The sequence below is a fragment of the Sinocyclocheilus rhinocerous genome, unplaced genomic scaffold, assembly GCF_001515625.1.
Source record: "Sinocyclocheilus rhinocerous isolate Xijiao unplaced genomic scaffold, SAMN03320098_v1.1 scaffold697, whole genome shotgun sequence".
Classification (NCBI taxonomy): Eukaryota; Metazoa; Chordata; class Actinopteri; order Cypriniformes; family Cyprinidae; genus Sinocyclocheilus; species Sinocyclocheilus rhinocerous.
The window spans coordinates 770425-793056 of NW_015664033.1; the positions used below are offsets into that span (position 1 = coordinate 770425).

The 22632-nt window shown below is 38.8% G+C and overlaps 3 protein-coding genes across 7 annotated transcripts in view; 2 read left to right on the plus strand and 1 right to left on the minus strand.

Annotated features, from left to right (window-relative positions):
• LOC107729556 (STE20-related kinase adapter protein alpha-like) overlaps nt 1-7255 on the minus strand; it is an 11265-nt gene extending 4010 nt beyond the window's left edge. The window contains exons 1-5 of one of the 3 annotated variants that reach the window (XM_016540119.1): nt 7045-7255; nt 6560-6632; nt 6419-6476; nt 777-919; nt 563-684 (exon numbers count right to left, since the gene is read on the minus strand). In XM_016540119.1, the coding sequence (XP_016395605.1) occupies nt 563-684; nt 777-828 (174 nt within the window). In that variant the 5' untranslated portion in view covers nt 829-919; nt 6419-6476; nt 6560-6632; nt 7045-7255. Of the gene's footprint in view, nt 1-562; nt 685-776; nt 920-1458; nt 2476-6418; nt 6477-6559; nt 6633-7044 lie in introns of those variants that run through there. The other 2 variants (XM_016540118.1, XM_016540120.1) reach the window with 2 other exon arrangements.
• A 516-nt stretch (nt 7256-7771) lies between these two features.
• Nucleotides 7772-15493, plus strand: LOC107729497 (ATP-dependent RNA helicase DDX42-like). 3 transcript variants are annotated; one of them, XM_016540033.1, is made up of 18 exons: nt 7772-7795; nt 8440-8664; nt 9017-9188; nt 9276-9337; nt 9503-9539; nt 10076-10228; nt 11438-11542; nt 11617-11736; nt 11824-12000; nt 12186-12314; nt 12421-12520; nt 12830-12877; nt 12999-13096; nt 13182-13458; nt 13567-13793; nt 13894-14004; nt 14211-14315; nt 14915-15493. In XM_016540033.1, exons 2-18 carry the CDS (start codon nt 8450-8452, stop codon nt 15482-15484), a joined length of 2706 nt encoding a protein of 901 aa, XP_016395519.1. In that variant the 5' UTR covers nt 7772-7795; nt 8440-8449; the 3' UTR covers nt 15485-15493. The 3 variants fall into 3 exon arrangements, with proteins under 3 accessions (XP_016395519.1, XP_016395517.1, XP_016395520.1); XM_016540031.1 differs by lacking the exon at nt 7772-7795 and adding an exon at nt 7876-8038; XM_016540034.1 differs by lacking the exon at nt 7772-7795 and adding an exon at nt 7876-8038 and having other exon boundaries at nt 8448-8664.
• Nucleotides 15494-16628: 1135 nt separating this feature from the next.
• Nucleotides 16629-18731, plus strand: LOC107729498 (zona pellucida sperm-binding protein 3-like). The gene is made up of 8 exons (XM_016540035.1): nt 16629-17239; nt 17310-17431; nt 17706-17809; nt 17875-18052; nt 18124-18241; nt 18304-18386; nt 18464-18549; nt 18619-18731. Exons 1-8 carry the CDS (start codon nt 16664-16666, stop codon nt 18684-18686), a joined length of 1335 nt encoding a protein of 444 aa, XP_016395521.1. The 5' UTR covers nt 16629-16663; the 3' UTR covers nt 18687-18731.
• Nucleotides 18732-22632: the final 3901 nt, after the last annotated feature.

Consider the following 22632-nt stretch of genomic DNA (forward strand, 5'->3'; position numbering starts at 1 on the left):
ATGCACCAAGAGCTTGTAACACTTCAAAGAGAAAGGAAAAATTTAAATCACATTATATGACCCCTTTAAAAGAAATAAGCTGAAGTACTAAAATTGCTAAAAATGAAATAAAAATAAGTTATATACAGTGGGTACGGAAAGTATTCAGACCCCCTTAAATTTTTCACTCTTTGTTAAAAGCCAAAAATGACTAACTTGAACTGGAATACAAAAAATGGAAACTTAAAATATACAAATAAAAGCTAATAAAAAAAAAATACTATAATAGTATAATATGCTAGTGTATATAAATAATACTAAATAACAGTAAATTTATTGTACTAAATCTCTCTCTATATATAAATTATCAATGTTCTTAATGTATATTGCCTGTTTCAGTTGTGTCAAACTTTTATATTTTACTATATTAATGATTATAATTATTTGTTATTTTATTTGAATTATTCTGGTAAATATAATAAAATAAATGACAAAATTTTAAATATATATAAAATTAAATTTTAATATGAATCGTCCATCTCCGATATATCGTGAGAGAAGCCCTGCTGTCACCGGTACTGACCTGTAAGTAATTGACCATGTCATTGGTACAGGAATCCAGGTCAATGCGGCGGATGGCCACATACTCCCCTGTGGGTTTGTACCTGGCCAGATTCACTGTCATCAAGTCCTCCAAACCTCGACCTTCACAAGCAGAGACAGACACATATCATCAGCAGCTGGAGGAGTCACAGACGCTCCTCAGAGATCTAGAGCTGTTCTAGTGCTGGCCTCACCTATGACAGATCGCAGCTCATAGGCGCTGTTGTCTCGAAGGAAGCTTCCCATGGTGTCTCTGTGTGGGAGAGGGCTCAGAGACTCTTGACTGTCCTCATGGGCCTGAGTCAAAAAACAGCGTCATTAGTCAAATGTGGAAACACTACCTAAACATAAAAATAAACATTGCATAAATAAAAATGATGCTGAAAATTCAGTTTTGCTATCAGTTTTAAAATAAATGAAAATATAGAAGTTATTTTATACTGTAATAATTTTCCACAATATTACTCTTTTGATCAAATAAATGCTTTTGATACTTTCTTTCTAATGCACATATTTTAAGCACAATTTAAGTGTCCAAATACTTTTTTGACTCACTATACATTCAAAGATATCGTAGGGAGTTTATAAAATAATATAGTGAAACATAAAATGCCCGATTTGTCATTTGAATGTGATAAAGCATCAACGTTTAGTGTTTCTGGCAGGATTGGTGTCACTGTGCAAGCAGTGTTCGGGTAGCAAACATTTTAAGTGCATGTTAGCTTTCCTTCAAATGCATCATAGTATTTTGGGATATCAGCCAAATATACAATGACCATCAATGTCAGTTTCAGTGAATTAGGAAACATTTCAAGATTACACACATGTACAATCACAGACACTGATGCCACTGTTGTGATAACAGCACAAACCAACCTGGTTTTGAAGAGGGGAAGGGTTTTTATTGCGCATACACTGATAAATCCCAGCCATTGCAAAGCTCTTCAGAGAATAATACAGATCAAGTTCTGAGGATCGGCAGATTATGGCTAATTAAAGATTCAGTCCAACTGTTCTGAGACTCAGTACGAGACCGAGAAGTTGAAAACTGCAGCAGGAATGGCTTCACAAAACTCTGCGTATTTGCAAAAGCATGTTATAATAAGCATCAAATAAACTACAATGCACTGTGTTGCATTTGGTTATAGATATGCATGATCCCATAAACATAAAATACTTTTCTTTTTTTTTTACTCACATCAAAGCGTCCATTCGCTCTGCCATGGAACGTACAGATACAAATATTAATTCCTCACACATACGATGAGAGCATATGTCAGTGGAGATCATGCAGGTCTATGGCAATTCATAAAACAAATCATTTTGTGCCCTTTGAAGTGTAGGCAGGACTACTTCAGTGAACAGTGCAGCAAGCCCAGGCTTTGACAGGATGACTCCATGTGTTGCATTAACACAACGAGCAACTCCACATGCTTAGGTGACCAATGACAACATCACCATTATTCCTGGTGTTGGTTTGTTCTTTGTGACAACTCTTATGAGGCAATTTCGTAAGAGAGATGTCCTAATATTGCATCAATGAGGGGTAATGCAGAATTAGTCTCACTGATTCACTCTGCATATCTCTTGTACCTGCTCTTTAAAATCAGGCTTAATAATTAATTATGATATAAGTATTACATTACTGGGAAACTGAACCCCCAAGTTTTCATTTCCCTTTGGTTTATCAAGCACAATAATAAAGCACTGTACCCAGGGAGTTTTATGAGACCTCATCTTTCTTTTCCCAACTTAAATACAAGCACTTCCCTCTCCTGGAGCCTCAGTCTGAGCAAGTGTGGAGGTATGAGTGTCACAGCAGCACGATGAGTGCATGCAGCCAAACACAGGAGCACAGGGGATGTACTCATCTGAGCACACACACACACACACCATTAATCTTACATTTTCACACTTACACAAGCACACACCATCTCACATGCTCACACATACACACACACAACTATCACACACCCACACCAACAGGCGGATGGAAAAGCTGGAAGATATTCCGCACTTACTTTCCTTAGTGGGCTTGCCTGAGTTTGCTCTGGCGTAGAGAAACCGTGTAAATGATGCAAAAGACACACATACAAACAAACAATCTGCCTTTAAAGTGGTTCTCACAAATTTAACAAACTCTCATTGGAACAGCTTTAGTTTTCAGAGCCCAGCATCCTTCCAAGCAACACTTTCTACATGTGATTCAATACTTTTTATTTTATTTTAAATACAATTCAAATAGATACTTTGTATAAAATAAAAATATATATATCATCAGAATCAGAATGAGCTTTATTGCCAGGTATGTTTACACATACGAGGAATTTGTTTTAGTGACAGAAGCTTCCACAGTGTAACAGAATGACAGTGACAGAACAAAAACACAGATAATAAAAAGAATAATATAAAAATAGACAAAATAGACAATGTACAAAAAAGCAAAAACACAATATATAATATAGACAATTTTGTATGTACAGGTATGATATGTGCAAATTTGAAATGTAAATAAGTATGTGTGTTAAATAAATAATGTATACTAGTGTTGTGTGTTCCACGATTATTGTTAAGTGTTCATGAGATGGATTGCCTGAGGAAAGAAACTGTTCCTGTGTCTGGTCGTTCTGGTGCTCAGTGCTCTGTAGCGTCGACCAGATGGCAACAGTTCAAAGAAGGAGGGTCTGCTGGATGTGAGGGGTCCAGAGTGATTTTGCTAGCCCTTTTGCTCACTCTGGATGAGTACAGTTCTTGGAGAGAAGGGAGGGTTTGATTGATACCATTGATACCAATTTATAATTTTATTTTCTGTTCTCTTAAAAAAAACCAATGAAACATAATGCGAGAAAAACTCTAACATAAGTATCCGCCAAATGTTTTTATTTTCTAGTCAAAATTTATACCATGTATATTATAATCTATATCATACTGCATATACTAAATGATAAAAATCATTTAAGCAAGAAGAAATTATATTTATATTACTTGAGCATTCAATTCAACAAAATGACAAACCATCAGAAAACCTTTTTTTTTAATTACTTATTTTATATAATTTTTTATTGAACATAAACTTGGTTATCAACCCTTGACTCATTGCCATGGAACACATAACAGCCAAAAGCAAACATAAATGTGACCCTGGAGCACAAACCCAGTCATAAGGGTCAATTTTTAGAAATTGAGATTTATACATCATCTGATAGCTGAATAAATAAGCTTTCCATTGATGTTATTGATTTGTTAGGATAGGACAACATTTGGCAGAGATACAACTATCTGAAAATCTGGAATCTGAGGGAGCAAAAAAATCTAAATATTGAGAAAATCGCCTTTAAAGTTGTCCAAATGAAGTTCTTAGCAATGCATATTCCTAATCAAAAATTAAGTTTTAATATATTTACAGAAGGAAATGTACAAAATATCTTCATGGAACATGATCTTTACTTAATATCAATATTATCAATGTTGAAAACAGTTGTGCTTAATATTTTTGTGGAACCCTTGATACTTTTTAAGGATGGACAAAGTTCAAAAGAACAGCATTTATTGAAATATAAATATTTTGTGACATAAATGTCCTTACTATCAATTTAATGCACCCTTGCTGAATATAAGTATTCATTTCTTTATTTAAAGCTGCAGTATAGGGATGCAATGATTAACCGTGAGCCGGTTGAAAATCGATTCAAATATGTGATGATTCAAATCGGTTGAGATGCTAAACAAATCGCGATTCATTTAGGTGTAGGAGTTTATATGAATGTATGTCTGAGGGGAACTTACTGTCTTTAGAAAAGTTTAGATGGTATTTTTTCTTTTCATCTTGCCTCTGTATAATGCATATTAAAGTAAGTGCAGCGCTGCTTTGTTTTTGCAGCGGAAACCAAGGAAACGCTTTAAGCGCCACCTGCTGGCAGAGAGTGAATCTGCGTCTCATTCAGCTCGTCTGCTGTTTCTGTTTCATGCAGATTAGGTTTTCGTGGGAAATTTGAGCATGGCACTGCGTCATTACGTCACGTCTGTAAACATAAAGAAGTTGTCCCGGCTAGTAGGCTATCGCATGTGAGGATCCTGCAGGTGGCGGATCGTTTCTAGCCTTTTCTCACAGCAGCCAGAATTATTAAATGTATCATTTTGATGGCGGATTGTAATCCATAAAGGATTATGTGTTTATGAAACTGAATGTGAATTATGTGAATGAAATTAAATTATATTCCAGTTATAAATGTGCTTCTGATTACAGATAGCCTGGGATTACACAAGATTTGTATTTTAAAGAAAACCAGTTCGAAGGGAGCATAATTTGCCTTTTGGGTTAAAAGAATTTCTTAATATGAAATTCGAAGAGTATGACAATTAGATTAGACTGTGCAGAAATTGAAATCTACACGCTAATACACACTATATGCTAATACATCACCAATGCTGATGTTGTTAACATTAACAATTTGAGAATAAAGTATAACAATAATAATAATAATAATAATACGCACGGTTTTATGTGATATGAGCTCATTTAGATTTAATCACAATTGGTAGCTCGATTTATTGTATTGCTTTTTTCCTCAGTTGGTCAGAACAAACGTGGCAGACTTGTTACTTACTTGTTCACATGACAATATCCGGTGAAAATGCTTATTTGGGTTATATTCCAAGACGTAGGCTAGAATCTGTGAGTGCAAAGTACAATATCCACACCGGTGCGGTGACTGACTGCCACACATACTCTTCAGAACATTAGATTAATCCGCGCTGGAGCCGTGCCGACTCACAACCCACGCAAGAAAGATAATTCCGCACACAGCTGCAATTGCAGGTTTTCAAACAGCGATGGCGACAAAGAGGCAAAACTTACGGACTGCAGCTTTAAAAAGAAAAAAAAATCTTACTAACCCCAAACTTTTGAACACTGAACAGTAGTGTATATTAACTTGTTATGTATTGCAACTAACTAGGAGAAAATATGGATAAAAAAGGTTAAATACTGATGCACACCAAATACTATCCAAAAGAACTGGCATCAAAAGCTATCAAATATATCTGGATTTCCCTGTAAACGAGTATAAGTAAAAGCCCACAATCCGCAAATACACATGTATTCCTCTAATGTACAGATTTCATACAGCTTCAGCAGTGCTAGACCTGCCCTACAGATCAGTCCACCCCTTGTTAGGCTGCAGTGACTCAGCTGTCAGTTGCACCACAGAAGCAATCCATCAACACCTAGAAATAACACTACATCACAGCCAGCCTTACATACAGATACATCACCACAGGAAGGAGATTAAAAAGCCTCACAGACACAAGGAGGACACACAGACTCTGCTGTCACCACCATCATTAGTCACCATGACGCAAACGCTGCACTTTTATTAAAGAGCAGTGTCACACCACACTGCAGAACACATTTACGACAAAAACTCAAAAAGACTGACAATATTAAATTCACAAGACCTTTCATAAAGCACACGCAAAACAAATAGCGAACCAAAAGCCACGTTTTTGCTTTTGCAAAAGTACTGATTGGTTGTAATCATGGGTAATCTGCATATGTAGAGCTCCTCTTTTGCTATGGGCCTGCATAGCTGACTATGAGGGGGATTTGTGTCCAAAAAATGTGTACTATTCCATTTGACGAGTTCAAGATGGGCCAATTGTTCCTTTAAATGTTGCAGAGGAATCTTTAAATATGAGTGTGTAATAGAAACTAAATGTTTCTAGGATTCCCCTTCACATTCACACGGCTAATGTGGAGTAAAGCTCAGGCAGGTGAGGTTTGCTGAAAAAGGTACGAGAAGCACAGCGGCATGAGATGCTGGACTACTGAACTCACCTCCAAATAACTCCAGATCCCTCAGGCTTTCCGCACTGAGTTTCTCTGACACCCAGCGCTGAGAGAAAGTGAGAAAATATGGTGATTTAATGCACATGCAAACAAAATCAGTCACTTTGACAACCAATCAAGTTCACTCACCAAAAAAGACATGGATCCTGGAGATGGTGATGGCAGGTAGCAATACTTTCACAAACACATAAAGAGTACAAATCTGCAAAGGAAAAAAAATCTGATTCATGAAATTAGAAGTAGAAAACAACTTTTTTTTTCTGCCCTGATACTTTACGAATTCTTCTATACCACAGTTTTAGCAGTAAGTTACCACAGAACAGTGCTCGGATTCAAATGAGATTGTCTTTATAACATACGTATGTAAATAAAATAACACCTTGGGTTTGCTCATTTAGTGTGCAGCATGAAAGATGTGTATTTACTAATACAACACAGCTATTTTTAATAAGCAGAGTTATTAATGTATAAACAAATGTGGCATGCCAGCTTACAGGTCGGTATCTTTTAGTTCGTTAGCCATGCAGCGACATGATTATCTCTCAATTATGATAAACAGAGCACGGAGCTCCAGTGTGCTTGTGTAAGTAATACAATATAAATGTTGAACTCACCCTCTGCTGATAAATTTTATGGGTCTTACTTTTCTATATCGTCAAATTTTCAGCTATCATCAAAACTGCAGGATGTAACGCATTTCTTCTTCTCGTCTCGCAGTGGGCTGGGTCGTTTGGTGAATGGACGAGTGACGTTGACGACGCGGCGTCCTCGTGTTCCTATTGGACCAAAGGTTGGATGCGTGTCTCCTCATTGGTCTAAACTCGTGAGCGAATAAAACAGTCTGCGTTCTAGTGTTGCCATATCTTCTTACTACTGTCGCTTATAAATATGAGCCGTTGCAGGTTGCAGTCAGAATGTCAAACACATACCACCATCTGCCATGGTCAAAACAAAGACGGACTTATTATTACATCTGCCGATATTTATTATTATTATTAGTAGTAGTAGTAGTAGTAGTAGTATTAGTATTATTTGCTATGATTAAAAGATTTTACTATACTATACAATTATTATTTTTTGCAACTGTACAGTTAAGCTTTTTAATCAATGGCTTCTGTATGTTTTCTGTGGAGACCTGCTGAAATGGCGTTTGGTCTCGTACTGTATCGCGTACCTTGGCAGTGTCGTGCGCTTTGCTTGGCCATTTGTTGGGATAAACAGGAAAGTGTGTCCAGCTGAATTCAATTTGAGTTTTGTTAAACTAATTAAAAAGAAGCTTAGTTTACCGCGGAAGCGGTCGTGTGAAGACCGAAGAGTGTAAAGACCATCGACTCTACCGTGCGACGACACCGGCAAAGGACATAAGTATCGCTTTTTATCTCTCCTCTTAACTGAAAAAGATGGGATCTGGCAACACTGCATTTACATTCTTCACCAAACGCGTCGCGCAAATTTGACCAAACACAAAACGAGTCCATTGTAAATGACGTAAAACCCAATCTCCGAGAAGTGTGCTGTGCAAGATAGCCTGCAGTGGTAAATACGTTGTGGATAAATAAGGTGTCCACCCACTTTAGAAGATCGCTCTTTTCACGTTATCAGAAACAGGTAAATAAACAAAATGTAAATAAATCCAGGTTTTACGCTTCGACGCATGCAATGTGAAAGTAATCGAAGCATAATCCGTATACACATAACATTAGCTCAAGGCCTCTCCACGGCCATCAGCGCAGCATTACGAGACAGCGTCTCCTACTTGCTGTTTGGCCCCCAAATATTGAGATATTACGAGAAATTTTTAAAAAGCGAACCATGAAATGAATTAGCTATGGCAAAAGACAGTAAAGCTGCTGAGAAATATCTATAAGCAGTGCGCAAGCAATAAGACTGTAATTGTTATGCTTCAGTAAATTAGCCTGATCGGGATTATTTACATTACATTATACACTCTGGATTTAACTAGCATTTAACTAACGGTTTTAACCCCTAATCTGACGCTGTGTTTGCAGCCCAACAGCAATGAACTGGAACAAGGGAGGCCCGAGTGGCAAGCGAGGCTTTGGATTCGGGGGATTCTCTCTTGCGAGTGGGAAGAAAGAGGAACCTCGTCCTCCCCAGAAGGCCCACTCTGCATTTGGAGCTTCAGGACCATCAGGTGGATATGGCACGAATCAGCAGCTTTCGTCTTTTTACAAAATAGGAACAAAACGAGCCAATTTCGACGAGGAGAATGCGTAAGTACTTACATTGTGACCACTTCTACAATGAAAACATTGCTAATGGGACAATTCACGCCCAAATGAAAACCGTAAAATCAGTTCAATCTAAAAAGAACATATCTCATTATTTACTCACCCTCATGTTGTTCATAACCTGTTTGACTTCCTGTTTTATGTGGAACACAAAAGTAGATGTGTTTCAGTCACTTTCATTCACTTTTATTGCTTTTGTTCAGACAATGAAAGCAAAAGGTGCCTAAGAAGACTGTCATTATAACTAATATCTCTTTTTAAGGTTGAGTAAATGAGTTTTAGGTGAATGAAAGAGGCTTTTGCAGTTATTGCTTGAAACGTATTTTTTCCATAGTTATTTTGAGGATGATGAAGAGGAGTCTAGCAGTACAGATCTGCCGTATATACCCGCCGAGAACTCTCCCACTAGAAAGCAGTTCCAGTCTGGAGGAGGAGGAGGAGGAGGAGGAGGCGGCGGCTCCGACAGTGAGGATGACCCTCTTGATGCTTTTATGGCTGAGGTGGAGGTGAGAGCTCCTGAAGTGATCTCTTTGAGAAGAGGCAGTGGACATTGCTGCTGTTTTGCTTTAATTCCTGTTTTTGTCTTCTTTCAGGACCAAGCAGAAAAAGACATGAGGAAACTTGAAGAAAAGGAAAAAGAGAAAAAGTTAGCCAAGTAAGATTCTGATATTATCACAGAATTTTTCTAAGACCGTTCATCCAATAATATTTATAGCAGAGAGGATGGGAATGGAAGGGGGTTTATGGGTAGAATATGGATTTCCATGGGTGATTGAGCGAGTCGCAGGGAAGTTTTTTTTTCTCCGCTTGTTTCTTCCAGGGGTATACGGGATGACATTGAAGAGGAGGATGACCAAGTGAGTGACCCCCTTGAAGTTACTACCGCCACTGTATCTTTGCCACAGCAATGACTGTGCCCCACTCCTCTTTCTATTTTTCTTTCTTATATTCTCTATATATCTACATCAGTTTACAGACTGAGCCATTCAAATGTACTTTTGGTGATGGAGTAGGTGTTGTTTTTAAGGTTTTATATGCAATCTTCAGACTTGTTTTCTTAACCAGTTTATTGGTTCTCAGTTATTATCTATTGTCTTTAAATGTTTCCAGGAAGAGTGATTCTTTTGTGACTGAAACGTGAGATTTGAGTCAGTGCTATGTGTTAAAATAGCAGTGATCAATTAATATGAATTTTAACCACCTCAGTGCTCAGTGAATTGTTGGTTTCAGAACTTACTGTTTAATAATTAGTTATACTGGGTAATTTATTTAACATGCCATATTTTATTAGACTAGTTAATTTTGATGCTGTTCAGGGCAGCATTTAGATATTCAGCAGTAAAGGCCAGCTGCTCTTTGTCTTGATTTAAAGCATGTTTTGTGTTCTTTGCAGGAAGCATATTTTCGTTACATGGCGGAAAACCCAACAGCTGGGCTGACCCAAGAGGAAGATGAGGAAGAAGTGGACTATGACAGCGATGGAAACCCCATTGCTCCTACGACCAAAAAGATTATCATGCCACTGCCCCCAATAGACCACTCAGAGGTACTGTTACTGTGTTTCCCTACAGTGATTGTTGTATTAATGTCCTGCTGCAGGGATGGCATCTTTTTGTAGGCCTGCTCAGAAGTTTTTATAATAAAAAGCTAATAGTATTTTTTTCATGGTCTTTTGGATTAAACTAGTTTGCAATAATGTGACTATAAAACAGTAAGGCTATTAAAAGCACACTTGAGTTTTCCTGTGATGCTGTAAAATGTTCCCAACAGCTTCTGTAGTCCTATTTAGCCACTTTTGAGCAACCACCTCTTTCAAGACATTGAAAAAGCTTAAAAATCAGCAGTGGTGTTTTACTTTTGTATTTTATGTTTTAGAATAAAAGGTGAAAATATCTCGAGCTTGTGTTAACAACAAACCGTATTTCAGACATTTGATCCATTTAAACAAACATATTGATGTCAGAATGAAGGAACCAGAGGTTTCCCAACTTCTGCTAACTTGTTTCCATGTTGTAGGACTCATTCCTGCAGCTCTATTGATGAGCAAGTACATTGTAAACTATTAGATTGCTCATATTGCTCCTACGACCAAAAAGATTATCATGCCACTGCCCCCAATAGACCACTCAGAGGTACTGTTACTGTGTTTCCCTACAGTGATTGTTGTATTAATGTCCTGCTGCAGGGATGGCATCTTTTTGTAGGCCTGCTCAGAAGTTTTTATAATAAAAAGCTAATAGTATTTTTTTCATGGTCTTTTGGATTAAACTAGTTTGCAATAATGTGACTATAAAACAGTAAGGCTATTAAAAGCACACTTGAGTTTTCCTGTGATGCTGTAAAATGTTCCCAACAGCTTCTGTAGTCCTATTTAGCCACTTTTGAGCAACCACCTCTTTCAAGACATTGAAAAAGCTTAAAAATCAGCAGTGGTGTTTTACTTTTGTATTTTATGTTTTAGAATAAAAGGTGAAAATATCTCGAGCTTGTGTTAACAACAAACCGTATTTCAGACATTTGATCCATTTAAACAAACATATTGATGTCAGAATGAAGGAACCAGAGGTTTCCCAACTTCTGCTAACTTGTTTCCATGTTGTAGGACTCATTCCTGCAGCTCTATTGATGAGCAAGTACATTGTAGACTATTAGATTGCTCATATCAAGAAGACCCTTGTATATACATTAAAACAAAAGTATATGTAAGCAAGTGCAAATCTTGAATAGTATGTTTTTATTTCTCTTCTGTCTGTAGATTGACTATCCTCCCTTTGAGAAGAATTTCTATATTGAGCATGAGGAACTCAGCAGTCTGACTGAGGCCGGAGTGGTGGAACTGAGAAAGAAACTCAATCTGAAGGTCGGTGGCAGCACATACACAAATGATCGTTCTCTTTCTTTCAACCCACATTAACCCATATTCAAAATGAACAGGTTTCAGGTGCAGCCCCTCCTAAACCAGCCACCAGTTTTGCCCATTTTGGATTTGACGAGCAGCTCATGCACCAGATCCGTAAATCTGAGTACACTCAACCCACACCCATCCAGTGCCAGGTGAGCTGCCAAACCCTCCCACAAAAGAACCTTTGTTTGTTTAGGTACTGGTTTATTTTTCTACAGTAATGTGTGTTGTTTCACTAGGGTGTTCCGATAGCTTTGGGTGGCAGAGACATGATTGGCATTGCCAAAACTGGCAGTGGAAAGACTGCAGCTTTCATTTGGCCAATGCTGGTGCACATCATGGACCAGAAGGAGCTGGAGCAGGGAGAGGGACCCATTGCTGTGATCGTCTGCCCCACCAGAGAGCTCTGTCAACAGGTTTAGAGAGAAGGACAAACATACTCTTTCATACTAGGGAAAGGTGTAAAAGATGGAAGGAGATGAAAAATAATTGCTGGGCAAAAGGATTAAATGTTTTTCTTATGTAGTCTTGGTCTTGAATGAAGTTTTTGTAGTGTGTTTTGGGTTTTAGTCACTTAAAAGTGCTTGTCTGTGTGGTTCAGATCCATTCTGAATGCAAGCGCTTCGGGAAGGTGTATGGCCTCCGCTCGGTGGCAGTATATGGAGGCGGCAGCATGTGGGAACAAGCCAAAGCTCTACAGGAAGGAGTCGAAATTGTTGTCTGCACCCCGGTAAGAACATCCTATCTTTTGATACACAACCCAGTTTGACATCTTTCTGTTTACTTGTGAGGGGGTTCCTTCCTTGGTTGTTCTGTTAAAAGCTCTTCTCACATAGGGTCGCCTGATCGATCATGTGAAGAAGAAGGCTACATCTCTGCAGCGAGTGACCTACCTGGTGTTTGATGAAGCTGATCGCATGTTCGATATGGGCTTTGGTATGTGTAAAATGTCACTTTTTTTGTTTAATCCCACTAATTCGTGTCCTGTTAAACGCTCAGTCAGTGCATTTCCCAACTGAGATTTCATTACCAAAGTATTGAATTAAAGAATTAGTTCAATATTCTGTCATTTACTCACCCTCGTATTTTATCAAACCCACAAGACTTTCATTCATTGTTTTATTTGGAACAATGAGGGTGGGTAAATACAGAATTTGACTGATTTTTTTTTAGGTGAACTATTCCTTTATGAAACATGAGTACAGTTGTGATGCATTTAATTTAAACTTGATCTGTATTATACAGAATACCAAGTGAGATCCATTGCCAGCCATATCAGACCTGATCGACAGAGTAAGTATCTCTCATATTTATATTAATGTGCTGCTTTAAAGCACTTCTACATTCCTGCATTAACCCAATCCAATGCGTTTATTGTACTTAATAGCTCTTCATGACCTCTGATCTCTCACAGCTTTGTTATTCAGTGCAACATTTCGGAAGAAAATTGAAAAGCTGGCACGAGATATTTTGGTCGACCCCATTCGTGTTGTGCAGGGAGACATAGGAGAGGTGCATACTCTTATGCAAGTATTTAAAAATGCACACTGCATTATCTATTTAACCTCTATTTACACCTCTTTTCTCATCCTCCCAGGCTAATGAAGATGTCACTCAGATAGTGGAGGTGCTGCAGACTGGGCAGGAAAAGTGGGGTTGGCTGACACGCAGACTGGTTGAGTTCACCTCAGCTGGCTCTGTGCTGATCTTTGTCACTAAAAAGACTAACTGTGAGGAACTGGCTACAAATCTCAATCAGGAAGGTTATAGCCTAGGGCTGCTGCATGGAGACATGGATCAGAGCGAGAGGAACAAAGTCATCGCTGACTTTAAGAAGAAGAATCTGCCCGTATTAGTAGCTACTGATGTTGCCGGTTAGTTGGGCTTATTTTATCTGTCTAGCTCTATCTGTTCAGAATAAATGAACTATTTCCATTTGTCACCTTTTTTGTATTAATTAAAATTTCTCTTGCACTTCTCAGCTCGTGGGTTGGATATTCCATCTATCCGTACAGTTGTGAACTACGATGTAGCACGAGACATTGACACACATACACATCGAATTGGTAGAACAGGTCGTGCAGGAGAGAAGGGTTTAGCTTACACTCTGCTCACCACTAAAGACACTTCATTTGCTGGTGATCTGGTTCGAAATTTAGAGGGAGCCAATCAGAGTGTTTCAAAGGAGCTGATGGACCTGGCAATGCAGGTCAAACAATGACATGACATGAATACAATAAACACCTTTCATAGTACAACATGTTTCACAGACTTGCTCATCAACTTTTCATTACTTTTTTCTTTTCTAGAATCCCTGGTTCAGGAAGTCCCGCTTTAAGGGAGGGAAAGGGAAGAAGCTAAATATTGGAGGTGGAGGCCTGGGTTACAGAGAGAGACCAGGCCTTGGATCTGAATCCACTGTTAGTTTGGCTTTACTTTTGCTTGCTTGCTTTATGTAATTATTTATTTTTAACAATTTATTATATATATAAAAAATTATTCTCTTCTGCCGCTCCCCCCTTTTATTTTGTCTCCAATTATTTTTCGTAATTACAGACAGAAACCACAGCTAATTCATAGCTAATGCTTTTATTATATTTATTGTATCTTAAATTGATTCAAACAGGAGCGCAGTAGTAGTGGTGGTTCTGCTCTGGGTAACTATGAAGCCTACAAACCATCAACTGGGGCCATGGGAGACCGTATGTCTGCCCTGAAGCAAGCATTTCAGGTAAAACATTTTTTTTTATTTTGTCTTGATCACGTCTTTAACTGAATTTCTTTTGCCTCCCACTCTTAAAGGGGTGGTTGATCAGCTTTTTTCGAAGGCTTGATTGTGTTTTTGGGGTGCAGTGTAACACGTGTTCAAGTTTAGTTTTTAAAAAAGCACAATTTTTTTTTTACATATTTTACCTTTATTCTACACTGCTGTTTCTGTTCTCATCAAAACGTTCTGTTGAGTTCCTGGTTCTATGAAGCCCCTCCCTCAGAAATACGTAATCGGGCTCAGATTGGTTAGCTTTGCACTTTGTCCGGAAACGCCACGCATGTTCCCGGGGGCAGGTTTACGTAAACATGGGGGTTAGTGATGTCTCAAACCTGGGAAGAAGCTTGTTGTAGTCCCTACCAGTCTTTTTTGTAGTCCTTAAACAGTGATTTCTTTGCATTGAACTTTGAGCATTATTTATGCTCTTAACAGCAACATTACACACTAATTTAAGTTAAAAAAGTGAAATCATACTCAACATCCCCTTCAAGTTCCTCAGTAAAGATATGTAGTTCTATGTACCAATTTATGGATTTTGTTTGACTGCTCTTGCTTTTCCTTAGTCTCAGTATAAAAACCACTTTGTGGCAGCGTCTGGTCTTCCTCCAAAACTCACCACAAAGTCCAGCAGCTCCTCCGGGTGGACCAGTGCGGGAAGTCTAAGTTCTTTGCCTTCAGGAGCACCAGAGGGACCTGACAGAACCCACCTGTCCTACTCTCCATCGTCCTCTTCCTCGTTTTCCTCCATGCTGCCGCCCCCTGCCCTCAGCTCGGGCACCAAAATGAGCGGCTTCAGCAGTGCAGGCTCCCTGAGCTCAGTTTCAGACTCTTACTCTAGCTCTTCTTCAAAAGAGGGGTCCCGTAGCGATAGGAATGCTGACGACAGGGGCCATCGTGGAGATAGTCATTATCGTCACACTGACAGGCATAGTGGCGGAGACCGTGATCGCTACGCAGAAAGGGACCGGCATAGTGACAGAGATCGTCACAGCGATAGCCGAAATGGTGAAGGGAGCCATAGGGACAGAGAGGGACGGTCAGAAAGGGATGGGGGCGAGAGGTCAGGGACTCATAAAGACAGCTTTGCAGTTCCTGATCCCCCCAAACATAAGAAAAGCAGATGGGACAATTAAAGTGTACAGGAAAGAAGCCGCCGTCAACTGTTCTTTGATCAGAATACACAGCTGACCCAGTCTCCCTAGCAGTGTCTTTACCTGTCTGCTTGTCTTTTTGTCTGTATGTAAGATGAAGCTGTTTTAAGGGTGCCTAAGAGACTCCCACCCCATCACCCTTGTCATTTACCAGAAATAAATGCATCCATTACAGGCTGTTTCAGCCAGTTAGAACTGTGAATTGGCAAGATGAATAAAATGCAACTTGAGCCTAAGTGTTGTGTTAAAGTAGATGTGACTGTTCAGTGGCACGCAAGTTGTTTTTTTTTCTGAAGAAACGAATTGAGTAAGAAATGTTGGCTGTGTGACAGAAAAAAATAACAAACAAAAAAATGTTTCAAAACCTCTTTGTTAATAGTTGACAACTTTTTTTGTATTACTGTGTGCTGCTTCACAAACTATTTGTCAACTATATATTTTAAGACTTTAAAATTTTCCAGCGTGTTTTAATGTGTGCTGTCATGTTTCAAACACCACCATTTTTAAGTTTTTAACATCCATTAATGGGTTTCACTCATACTTGTTAATATTTGGAATTCAAATGCTTTTTAGTCGTCTGTTTTCTGTGGTGCCCAGCATGTAGTATAGTTCAAGCTGAAGGAATGAAGTCTACCGTAAATCCACGCACACTGATCAACCTAGTCGTAAAACAATTGGAAGGGGGAGAAAACATCAGTGAATCTACAATAAAATCTATGTACTATACTATGATCTTGCATTCCCTTGCTCCATTTCCATCTCACAATCTAAACCTGACTGTAGAAACATGATGATCTTTATTATTTTGGATACTCTAGTGTACAATTCTGTCTGTGATCATGTTTCTGAATTAATAAAAAAAGAGGACACAAAAAGACTTAGAGGTTGGTTTTCTTTTCAGAGAATTTATGTCATTTTGATATTTAAAATAAGCAATCATTTGGTATAGCTTCTAATACAACGTGTCCTTAAATGGGGCATAGTTTATTCTGAGTAATGAGAAATTAATGATTTTCACCTGTGGCAAATTGATTGAGTAAATTAGCAGATCTAGAGAAAAATTATGCTTGTCATGAGAGAGGTGGAGCCATCCGGATTTTCAGCTGTATAAATTTGGATGGTGGAACACTAATGCATCATTGAAATGCAAGCTTAGCAACAATGGGGTTCTGGCAAGTTGGATTTGCGTTTCTTCTTGCTCTGGGATTCTCTGAAGCTCTATTGAGATCCAGAGGAAGAAATGATTGGACCCCAAGCGTATTTATGCCTAGGGCACTAGTTCAGAAGACCGACTTCAGGATGCCTCCAATTGCCCAGAGATATGGCCTTGGTAATCCTGCATCTGCACCACAAGGATTTCCTGCTCCGTTTCCTGTCCAAACACCAGCCAGGAATGATTTTAGAAGGCCTTCTCAAGATCTTTTTGGTGTTCAGTCAAAAGAACTGATGCTGGGTCCAGTGACAAAACTTGCATGGAGTTTTCCAAACCTACCAGAAGAATTACAGCAGCCAGACATTCCTTTTGAGTTACGTCATCCTGTCCCTGCCAACAGTGTAGCAGCTCAGTGTGGTGAGAATTCAATATATGTGGAGGTGATGGAAGACTTCTTTGGGACTGGGAAGCCATTGAGGTCATCTGCTCTTACACTGGGAAGCTGTACTGCAACTGGGGAAGACCCTTCTGCTCAAGTGCTTATCTTTGAGTCTGAACTGCATGGATGTGGCAGTATAGTAACGGTGAGGTTTCAATTTTCCATTCTATGGTTCTGATTGGTTTCTTTGACTACTATGGCTCCATTTTATTCAGGTGACTGAACATGAGATTGTCTATACCTTCAAACTTCTCTACACGCCACAAGAGGCTTCATATGGTGTTCCTATTGTTAGGAGCAGTAGTGCGGTGGTTGGTATCGAGTGTCACTATTCAAGGTGAGGGCAGAATTCAAGGTTGCTGGATGTACTAGAGCAAGGGTGCCCAAACTCTGTCCTGGAGGGCTGGTGTCCTGCAGAGTTTAGCTCCAACCCCAATTAGACACATCTGAACCAGCTAATCAAGCTCTTACTAGACATACTAGAAACTTCCCAGCAGGTGTTGAGGCAAGTTGGAGCTAAACTCAGCAGGACACCGGCCCTCCAGGACCAAGTTTGGGCACCCTTGTACTAAAGCCACTGTAAAGTGATGGTGTATTTAACCCTCTTGCAGACTGCATAATGTGAGCAGCGATTCCTTGGTGCCCACTTGGATCCCATATACCTCTACTAAAGTTGCAGAGGAGGTCTTTGTCTTCTCCCTCAAACTCATGACTGGTTGGTATACCAAACTTTCATAACACTCCAGTGCTTGTGGACCTGTGTTAAATTTGTCTTTGCAGATGACTGGAGATTCGAGAGACCTTCTAACCAATACTTCCTGGGTGATATCATAAATCTTGAAGCATCTGTGCATTCATACAGCCATGTTCCCATCCGTGTGTTTGTGGACAGCTGCGTGGCTACAGTAGTCCCTGATGTCACATCTGTCCCCAGATACTCCTTTATTGAGAACAATGGGTAAGTGGTGCACCTCGTGTGTCCCACACTCTAGATGTGTTGCAAGATGTTTAACTTGGTTCCTTTCCCAGGTGCCTGGTTGATGCCAAGCTCACAGGCTCCAGGTCTCACTTTATGCCCCGAACTCAAGGTGACAAGTTGCGGTTTCAGCTGGAAGCTTTTAGGTTCCAGCAACCAGACAGTGGACTGGTATGTGACTGCAACACTTTGTATGCTGTGCTACCATTGTCTACAAACAACGGTCTTTGCAGGTCTACATCACATGCATGGTGAAGGTGGCTGTAGCAACTACTCCAAGTCCTGAACAGAAAGCTTGTTCATTCTCTGCTAATGGGTATGTTTCCCCCTCACCCCTAAATGAGTGTACAGGTGACTGAGGAATTGCCTTAACTGAAGGGCTTGTCTTGTTAGTTGGGTGTCTGCAGATGATTCTGACCAGGTGTGTGGCTGCTGTGACACCACCTGTAGTATCAGAAGAGGAAGTGATCCGCTTAAAGGTCTGAATTATTATTATTATTTTTTTTTTTGTGTACACTGCTTTTTCTCACTGCTTGTTTGTTCCTCAGATCTGTGGTGGGAAAGAACATCTGTTGGGCCCATCAATGTTAAGGAATATGGCTATGGCCAAAAATAACTGGAAGTGCCATGTGACATCTGTTGACTTAATAAAAAAAAAAAAGGTCCTAATAGGTTGTGAACTCTTTACTGACTTTTGAAAATCTACAACTGTTTGTATCCTGTTTTGCTGGCACTCCCATTTAAGCCAAATCCCCTGTAACCTAACCACAATTCCTCTAACTTGGCGCTTCTGGTGATGTATGAAGCTGACTTTTTGTGCACTGACTAAATTGTGCCAGAAGCCTTACTTCAGTGCAAACACTGGTTAGGGTGGGGAATGTTATGACTTAAGGGTGTTTCAATGGCAACCATATTCTGTTGCATACTGGATAAAGCTTCCTCTGGAATGCACTGAAAATATCTAGTGAACTTTGAGCACTGCACCCGTATGGTGGCAGCTATTCCAACTCGAGTGTCTTAAGTGTTCCACAAACATCTAGCACCTAGAAAGTCCTACCTCTTATGTCTTGCTTTACTGGTTGCCATTAAATTCAAGGCCCTGATACTTAGACAAGTCACCAGATACTTTTGCAAGGCTACCATGCAAAATCAAGCTGACAAGCCCTAATTGTATTTGCTGAATTTATGTACCTTTGAGTGTTAAATACAAGTTTTATCAGTCTGTTTAAAGTAGTTTACAACGTTAAGTTAAAACTGTGCAATTTAAGAGTCAAGAGTTTACTTCCAGGTTTCATCAGTTTTTGAAAGGTTTTTTTTTTTTTTCTTGTTACATAACTTTAATGCAAGGATAGCTAATCGAAAAATTGCAACCCAAAAGATTTGAAAAAAGGTTGTTGTGCTCTCTGTAGTCCCTTCACTTGAAAGCAGCTGATTCAAACTCCTTATACTTGGTGTTCTTGCCATGTTATTCTCTCCAAACAGAAATATAAAAAAAAGTATAATATACATTTATATGTATAAGATTTAACAAAGCAAATAAAACTGCCAGTAAGATGTTTGGTGTAACATATATTTTAATGTAATGTTTAAAAATTAATAAAAACAATGGGCTGCTTGTGTATGAAAGGTTTTCAAACTGTTCCTGGGGCCTGTACCATGAAGCCGGATTATCTGGCTAGCCAGGTAAGTTTCAGTTTAGTTTGCATCAATCCTGGGTTTTAGGTTCCATGAAAGTGTCTTGACTTTTAGCTGCGTTCATTGCCATGGTAACTTACACTCCACGGCTAGCCTGCTCCGGGGCAGGTTATGTTCTGAGTTAGAGATCTCAAACTGAAACTGGACCAATCAGATGTGAGCAAAGTAGTGACACATGTCTGACACAAAAAATTCACTCCCCCAGTTTATCTTGCTCCAAATTAAAGGTCACTAGTACTAAAAACATGTCTGGCTTTAATGATTATTAAGAGTTGTTTTATATGATTTATATAATTATATTATTTATATTATCATTAATCCATTACGCATAAGCAATTTTAGTTTATCAGTTATTATAAATCATTTATTTTAAATGAATGTTATATACCGATCGTATGTAATATAAATAAGCTGTAGAATCAATAGATAATGATTTAAAAATGACTACGTGACCTTACATGTTCGAGTCTCTATCACTATATATAACAAGTTTCACTTGTGACTGCACTGATAAAGCAAGATAATTTCTTTTATTTGTCCTCTTTCATGAACAAGTACATTTTCATTGTAACCTTTAGCAAAACCTTTAACCAAGGCTCGTGATTGGCTGTTCGCCAGTGATGTCACACATTCATGTGCACGTGCGCCACAAACTCAGGATCAAAGCCTGAGTTGACAAAGAAAGTTGATGATCAGCATCATGGTACCAACAAAGCCGGATTGGAATGGTTTGGTTTTGTCAACTCGAAACTAATCTTGTAACTCTGAATTTGTTCATCTACCATCATGGTACGGGCCCCTGGAGCCTCCCCAGCAGTATATTTCCTTTATTAGACACTCCCAGTTTAAGTCATTGAGTACTCCACTAATCAACTGATGAGTTAATTCAGCTGGGTTATCTCAAAATGAGGGAGACTCTAAAAATAAATCCTCTATAAAAAGAAGAAAAAAATGTTCAGCATGTTGGTGATTCAAAAAATGGCTATGGTAGGGTGACCATACGTGCCATTTTTCCCGGACGTGTCCTGGCCAGGATTTCTATATTGCCTAAAATATCTAGGTGTTGGCTTTGTGTGCGTGTGCAGACCGATCAGTGTATGAAATCAAAATACCATACAAACAGTTCTTTTTGCTTTCGAAATGCTCTCGAGGTACTTTGATGTCAAACACTGATCGATCTGAGCCGCGCTGCTTTTAAGTCGAACACACATCCTATGTACGCGTAATTGCATCGCTTTGACCGTAGATCCCACCTTCTCACACGCCATGATTGGTCCATTATGTACAATGCTTGCATGTTATTGGTCAAACTACTTTTCGATCATTAGCTCAGCAAGCATGAAAACAGGAAAACAAAGCCAAAACAAATCCTGGCAACCTCCAACCCCTCGAACTACGACAGTTTTAACCATTCCATGCAAACGGTCACCGGTGTATTTAGAGCATTCACTGCTAAATTCAAACGTGCTTTATTCAGAGTTTTTCATAGTTTATCACTACAATCCAGTGTTTTAAACCACATACAATTTATTTTAGGTTTCAAACATTTAAATGTAATTAGGCTACTAGGAAAAAAAGACATTTGTTAAATACTCGATGTTTGTTGAATGCACTGGTGTCTAAGGAAAGCGGCAATAATACGCTAATGCTTTCAATTAAAATCTGGCGATGTGTTTTATTCACATAAACGTTGTGCAGGTAACTTTAAAAAGTTCACTTTATTCTTCTCCTAGTTCAACAGTGACTTATGTATGTCGGGAGAAATGGGTACGTGATGTTAATCCAAAGATCTGATTCCCTTAATGAGCATTAAAAAAAAAAAAACACTTGTTTTAAAACTACAAACACATATACTTACACACATTGGACAGTTAGAAAGCCACCTCCAAGCACCCCCCTCCCCATCCCCCCCGGTCGTGTGTCCTGGCACCGGGACTGTCTCTGTTGGGCCTATCAGTGTTAAGGAATATGGCTATGGCCAAATTTAACAGAATAGCTGTGTGGTCATGTCAAAGAAAATAAAGTTTTAAAAACCATCATCTGGCTATTTGTTTTTATTTAAACCCACCCGTTTGCTGTCTAGTATAGGATTTGGAGTAATTATTTTTGGCTTTGAAAAAAATTTGTAAGTGGCATGTTGCTTCTGAACCCACACTTTCTTCTGAACTTTCTATTCATCAAAGAAACCTGAAAAAATTCTTCTCAGCTGTTCAAAATTCAAGCTCATGCTTGATTTGTAAATATGGTCATTGTTCTATGGAATTTAATTCATGACAATCTGTATATTATATAACTGCAATGTGCCAGCGACTTACAATTTCTGATATATGTGTGTACAGCACCAACATTGAGCATTTGTATAGCAGTGGTGGTGGTGTGTGTGTGTGTGTGTGTGTTTATAATATAATCATTTCATACAGTTATTTTTTCTTGTTCTTAATACGAACATGAATGATTAATTAAAATTAGAAACATACTGCAAAATTTTATTGAAGCAATCACTTGGTTTGTAGCTTTTATTTATATACTGGGGAATATATTTATATAGCTTGTATTTTAGTATATGTTTATGTTCAGTATATTTATTATATTTACATTAATATAATTTTAAAATATAATTTATATTACGTTAAAGGGATAGTTCACCCAAAAATGAAAATTTAATGTTTATCTGCTTAGCCCCAGGGCATCCAAGATGTAGGGGACTTGGTTTCTTCAGTAGAACACAAACGAAGATTTTTAACTCAAACCGTTGCAGTCTGTCAGTCCTATAATGGAAGTGAATGGGAATCACGGCTTTGAGAGTAAAAAAAACCATACACAAACAAAACCAAATTAAACCCTGCGGCTCGTGACGATACACTGAT

What these genes read in the sequence shown, in the direction of transcription:
- LOC107729497 (XM_016540033.1), top strand. Translation starts at nt 8,450, where the DNA reads ATGAACTGGAACAAGGGAGGCCCGAGTGGCAAGCGAGGCTTTGGATTC. An exon ending in AATTTCGACGAGGAGAATGC is followed by an intron (nt 8,665 to 9,016) that starts GTAAGTACTTAC and finishes TTTTTTCCATAG; the next exon opens with TTATTTTGAGGATGATGAAG. An exon ending in TTGAAGAGGAGGATGACCAA is followed by an intron (nt 9,540 to 10,075) that starts GTGAGTGACCCC and finishes TGTTCTTTGCAG; the next exon opens with GAAGCATATTTTCGTTACAT.
- LOC107729498 (XM_016540035.1), top strand. Translation starts at nt 16,664, where the DNA reads ATGGGGTTCTGGCAAGTTGGATTTGCGTTTCTTCTTGCTCTGGGATTC. An exon ending in GATGTGGCAGTATAGTAACG is followed by an intron (nt 17,240 to 17,309) that starts GTGAGGTTTCAA and finishes CATTTTATTCAG; the next exon opens with GTGACTGAACATGAGATTGT. An exon ending in AGGAAGTGATCCGCTTAAAG is followed by an intron (nt 18,550 to 18,618) that starts GTCTGAATTATT and finishes TTTGTTCCTCAG; the next exon opens with ATCTGTGGTGGGAAAGAACA.